Genomic DNA, 6,132 nt, shown 5'->3' on the forward strand with positions numbered 1-6,132 from the left:
TTTTTTTGAGCCAGGGACTTGCTATGTTGCCCAGGCTGGTCTTGAACTCCTGAACTCAAGTGATCCTCTCATTTCAGCCTCTCAAATAGCTGAGACTACAGGCACACACCACTGCACCTGGCTGAAGACTATCTTTTTAAAGAATAAAAGTACTGCACTTCACCTCTATCTCCTGGTATCTGTTCGATTCAAACACACCATCAATGCCTACAATATTTTATTTAGAGCCAGGCGTGGTGGCTCATGCCTGTAATCCCAGCACTTTGGGAGGCCAAGGCGGGCGGATCACTAGGTCAGGAGATCGAGACCATCCTGGCTAACATGGTGAAACCCCCCCGTCTCTACTAAAAACAAAAAACAAAAAAACAAATACAAAAAAGTAGCTGGGCGTTGGGGCGGGTGCCTGTAGTCCCAGCTACTCAGGAGGCTGAGGCAGGAGGATGGCGTGAACCCGGGAGGCGGAGCTTGCAGTGAGCCGAGATCGCGCGGCTACACTCCAGCCTGGGCGACACAGCAAGACTCTGTCTCAAAAATAAATAAATAAATAAATAAAAATAAAAAATATTTTATTTAAACCTTTATGTTGAACTTAAAAGTTCCTTGAAGCTTTGCTTTGGCTCTTAATTACTGATATGTTTTTGAGTATAACATTTTGAGGAAGCAGAATGTGAAAAGACTAATTTGCTTTCCCGCTGAGTTTTAGTTCTCGAAGGCAATGGAACTGTTCTTATCCATTTCTGCCTCTTAGTACCTTAAACCTCAGAGATGCTCACTAGTACACTTTTTACTTGGCTTTATCTTTGGTTTCATCAGGTGGATGTGCTACAAAAATCTAGAACGTAAGCGCCAGTGCAGTGTAGGTTCTGTGACTATCCTTGTTAAGTGTTATGGTTTTCTAATCCTTCACAAATATTTTTTTCCCAACACAAAGCACCATTATCTTTTCTCACAATTTTCTACATAGTTTGAGTCCCACGAAGAGGTTATGGTTTCTAAAGAAAACATGGCTACTACTATGCTATCAGGGTTAAATACTTTTTCTTTCTTTTTTTTTTGGTCTGAGATGGAGTTTCACTCTTGTTGCCCAGGCTGCAGTACAATGGCATGATCTCGGCTCACCGTAATCTCCATCTCCCAGGTTCAAGCAATTCTCCTGCCTCAGCCTCTCAAGTAGCTGGGATTACAGGCATGTGCCACCACGCCAGGCTAATTTTGTATTTTTTTAGTAGAGATGGGGGTTTCACCATGTTGGTCAGGCTGGTCTCGAACTCCTGACCTCAGGTGATCCACCCACCTCGGCCTCCCAAAGTGCTGGGATTATGGTGTGAGCCACCACACCTGGCCTATCGGTTAAATCCAAGTAATAACTCAATTTCAAAAAAATTGCAGAAAAGCTTATTAAAAGAAAAAAAAAAACACAAGACTTACCTCTCGTAAATTTGTTACATGAACTAGATATTATACAGCCAAAAAAGGACAGAGATGATAGTACCTGTTAAGATCCTGGTTCATTTCACAATATGAAAAAGTTGATGGGTACTTAGTAGTTTTTTTTTAATTAATTGTATTATATTATACTAGAAAATGAAAATATTAATGTTTTCCATTCAGAAAAGTTTAAATGACTCTCTAATTTTGGTTTAAAGTTTTCTTCAATTTATTCAATGCTCTAAAAAAAAAAAGATAGAAAAGCATTGGGTAATTTGCACTGCTTGACTGTAAAAAGTTTTATGTGTTTGGAATAGAATATTCTTTAGTTGGCAGGCAGAGAATGAAAGCCAAGCCAAATAACAAAATATCATGGGTTTTGATCACTTAGAAAATTACAGTGAATCAATATTACCTAAAAGGAAATTCAAAAAATTCCCAATTGTTGATAATACATGTCTCCTGACATATAGGGTCCATCTTGCAACAAAAAATGGGCACAATGCTGAGTTCAGAACTGCAAAGTAAATTTATTAAGTGGCTCTCGGTTAAAATGACAAATGATGATTTGAATTCAATACATTAAATTGCTGATAGAATTGCAAATTTCAACTGAATTTACATTGAGGCTTAGCAGTGGTAGTTGGCTACAAATGGAACAGTTTATTACCTCAGAGTATTTGAGGGCAAGGAAGACATAGAAAAAAATTTAGGGGTGTGCAACACAGTTAGTGCTCAGAAATAAATTTTACCATAGTGAGAACAAAACCACAATGATGTTAGTATCACTGTGCAGACGTCATGGTTGAATGCCTGCGTTTTGTTCCTTCATGGTGGCAGCCACCTTGGTTCATTCGTTCTCACTCATGTTTGCAACTCCTTCACACGCCCCGGAGCTTCCCAAGTGTGCCACACAAAGGAAACAGCACAGTGAGTGGAGGCCAGCAGACCCACTCGGCCCAAAGCAAAGCCTTCTCAGTTATGAGACTTTTCTACAGAAGGGACTTCAAAGTCTAAACAGACCAGAAAGAGTTAAAAAGATCCTGCTTCTTCTTAGAGAGGGTCAAATACACATTCTGACACATAAGTGAGAAACAATTCTGTTTTAGGGAAAGTGCCAATTGCAATCCGGGTACAAAATTGCAACAAAAAGAAAAGTAAAACTGAATGATCTCCCCCTCATTCCCTAATTCATAGAAAATAGTAGGTGTGACTTTTGTTTCAAAGCAAGCTGAAGAATGGTTAAGGGACAATTTACATTATCATTACCTTTTCTAGTTGAAAGTCTATGAATGACATACATAAACGTACACATCACAGCAAAAGACTCAAGAACCAGTGGCTAACATGATACTGGAAAAGGTGAAGGATAAAAATTGGTGAATGAAGGTAGTTGGGTGGTCTACAGGCTAGAACACGGTCACCAACGGCAGAATGCAGTAGCCACCTGCAATCCTAATCATTCAAGCTTCCTGGTGGTACGTCCCACTTCTAAAGCGGTCCTCCTTCCCAGGCAGCCATGTCTCGAGGGCGCCACATCAGGAATGAGGGCCTGTGCATTGCTTTGTCCCAAATTCCAGATAAGAGCAACATGTGGGGACATCTGTGTCATAAGACTGATCCTCAAAGTGGATTTGGCATTTCTTCCCCAAAGCTGATGAAATAAATACTTGAGAACCATGATTTCTACGAATTATTCTGTATTTCAGGTTTCTTTTCCTGCAAAAAATGTCGTGTATACTGAATAACAACCTTTGATCGATGTATTAATTAGAAGCTATTTATACCAGTAGAAAAATACCCATTGTATTTTTCTATTTGTAAGACTATTTTAAATTCATAAAAATGGTACTGTACTGGCTGTGACTAGAGTTCCAGTTTTTGGTGTCTCCTGTGATACGGCATCAGGAGGACTTACAAGGCTGGAGGGAAGCGAAACTGTTTTCCTAATCTGTTATTATTTTAAAATGGTTAAGGGTGGCCACATCTCCGGGGCTTCTCCTTTAATGTAAAGTCCCATTTGGAATATCACTTAAAATCTAGGGCAGGTCAAATCAGCTGCTACTCTACACGACCGTGTCTGCAGTACAGGCGTGGTGAGAAGACCTACACCTCCCTCTGCAGAGTCTCAGCTACACTGTCGGCAGCAACGCACCGGCCGCGGAGCACAGATCGCCATGGCCGGAGCCCACCAGGGCAGCCGCCTTGCACCACAACCAAGCGCCTCACAGTGCGCAGTCGAAGGTCTGGGACTCATTCAGCGCTGCGGTCGGAGGGTCAGGGCGCCTCGTCTGGACAATTTTCTGTTTGGGGTTTTTTGTTTCTTCTTCCTCTTCAGTTTCACTTTCACAGACATGAACCACCACGCTGGGCGTCGACTCCGTTCCTGCGTGAAGTTCGTATTTCTCTCCTGCGGAGGTAAAAGCAAAATAAGAACCCTGACAAAAGCATCACTTCCAGCAAAAAGAACTCTTTTGTCTCTTGCAACGTTTTGTTTTACTCCTATTTTAATGGGTGATTCTTGTTGTTTAAATCTTTAAGTCCTATGTCAGAGTATTTTATCTTGTTTTGGTGTTCAAGATTTGATACTTTAAGGCTCGTATAAAATGTTGTTGTTTCAGTACTGAGGTCTTGGGAGTTAAAATGCAAACGCTAATGATTGTTTTCTGAATAATATGAGTGAATCTGTTTAATTAATTAATTAATTAATTTGAGATGGAGTCTCGCTCTGTCGGCCAAGCTGGAGTGCAGTGGCGCGATCTCGGCTCACTGCAACCTCTGCCCCCCGGGTTCAAGTGATTCTCCTGCCTCAGCCTCTGGAGTAGTTGGGACTACAGGTGTGAGCCACCACGCCCAGCTAATTTTTGTATTTTAGTTGAGATGGGGGTTTTATCATGTTGGCCAGGCTGGTCTCGAACTCCTGACCCCAAGTGATCTGCCTACTTTGGCCTCCCAAAGTGCTGTGATTACAGGTGTGAGCCACCGCGCCCGACCGAGTCAATCTGTTTAACTTCAAAATGGTGTCAGTTTTCCTTTGGGAGATACTTGTAAGGATTCAGGCAGCACAGGCAATCCGTTGATTGTAGGACCTTGGATATCTAAGATACAGCTCTAACGTCTAAAAACAGCAGAGTCACTTCTTCCTCAAAATGCCTCTTTTATTCCCCTTCAGGAGACATAACTCTGTCTTGGGTGGACAACTGTCTGAACCAGCATCGCATCGGTTTCTTGTATGATTTTAAAAGCATCACATCGGTTTCTTATATGATTTTAAAAGGAAGAGAGGTAGAGAAACTAAAGAGAAGGAACAGAGGAAATGAAAAAGAAGTGACAAAAATATTGAAGGAATGAGATGATATCACCACCAATTCCTTATAATGTAGTCAAAGCAGTTGTTGTTTACCTGATATACTTGGTGGGGCTGAGGAGAGAAGGCACCTAATATTCACTAACTGCCTATCAAGTACTAGCAAAATTTGTAGTAGTAAAAATTGCAGTTACATTTACTGAATATTATGTGCACATCATTTAATACTTATTTTTTATTTTTATTTTTGGAGAGAGTCTTGCTTCATGGCCCAAGCTGGAGTGCAGTGGTGTGATCTTGGCTCACTGCAAACTCTGCCTCTCGGGTTCAAGCAATTCTCCTGCTTCAGCCTCCTGAGTAGCTGGGACTAGAGGCGTATGCCACCACGCCTAATTTTTTGTATTTTGTATTGCACCATGTTGGCCAGGCTGGTCTCGAACTCCTGACCTCAAGCAATCCGCCCGCCCTAGCCTCTCAAAGTGCTGGGATTACAGGTGTGAGCCACCACGCCCCGCCCTCATTTAGTACTTATAACCACACTGAATGGTGTATATGATTCTCCCTACTTTATAGATGGAAAAGCAGAAGCTCAGAAAATGGAGGCTACGTAACTTGCTCAAGATCACAGAGCAAGTAGATGCCACAGCTGGAATTTGAACTCAGGTGTGTTTGACTTTATCCTCTGCTCTAATCATACTGCCACAATGCACATTGCTGAATACGATCTTCAATATAAAAGTTTCTTGGGGAAGAAAAGAGGAAAAATAGAAGTTTATTACCTGGTCCCAATTTGGAAACAGCACAGAGTAAATCATAATTTATAACAGGCATCGCATCTTCACTCTGCTTCCACCCCACCGGGGGAGAGGCTGGAGGAGAGATGAGGAACTGCTTGACAGGCTGGGGCGGCAGGAGATACGACTTGTCCCGCACTTCACCAGACATCTGCACCTGCAGGGAGCGAGACGCTCAAAGCCAGTTTGCAAACTGGGTTATGTTTTCTTCCTTTTCAACTTTATGTTTACTGTTCCATCTTTTTGTAGAAAATTAAAAATTTCTCTTAAACAGTCTATAATCTCCAAGAGGGTGGGACTGGGTCTGTTTCGCTCACCACTGGCCACTCAGTGCACAGCACATGGCCACACATAGTAGATGCTTCATAAATATTAACTGAATAAAAAATAAATGGATGGGCTGGGTGTGGTGGCTCACACCTGTAATCCCAGCACTTTGAGAGGCCGAGGCAGGTGGATCACCTGAGGTCAGGAATTCGAGATCAGCCTGGCCAACATGGTGAAACTCTATCTCTGCTGAAAATACAAAAATTAGCCGGGTGTGGTGGCGCATGTCTGTAGTCCCAGCTACTTGGGAGGCTGAAGCAGGAGAATCACTTGAAC

The 6,132-nt window shown here is 42.2% G+C and overlaps 1 protein-coding gene across 1 annotated transcript; it reads right to left on the bottom strand.

The window, feature by feature from the left end:
* Positions 1-1,934: 1,934 nt before the first annotated feature.
* RCAN3 (regulator of calcineurin 3) lies at positions 1,935-5,928 on the bottom strand. Its single transcript, XM_017886557.1, has 2 exons — positions 5,515-5,928; positions 1,935-3,838 (listed from the first exon to the last, which is right to left on the bottom strand). The coding sequence occupies exons 1-2, from the start codon at positions 5,678-5,680 to the stop codon at positions 3,654-3,656; spliced, it is 351 nt and encodes a 116-aa protein (XP_017742046.1). The 5' UTR covers positions 5,681-5,928; the 3' UTR covers positions 1,935-3,653.
* Between the last annotated feature and the right edge of the window lie 204 nt (positions 5,929-6,132).

This window comes from Rhinopithecus bieti, unplaced genomic scaffold, assembly GCF_001698545.2.
Source record: "Rhinopithecus bieti isolate Rb0 unplaced genomic scaffold, ASM169854v2 scaffold_14826, whole genome shotgun sequence".
Classification (NCBI taxonomy): Eukaryota; Metazoa; Chordata; class Mammalia; order Primates; family Cercopithecidae; genus Rhinopithecus; species Rhinopithecus bieti.

Coding starts and splice junctions, on each gene's coding strand:
- RCAN3 (XM_017886557.1), bottom strand. CDS start 5,680: ATGTCTGGTGAAGTGCGGGACAAGTCGTATCTCCTGCCGCCCCAGCCT. Junction 3,839..5,514: donor TGTTTCCAAATTGGGACCAG/GTAATAAACTTC, acceptor TTACCTCCGCAG/GAGAGAAATACGAACTTCAC.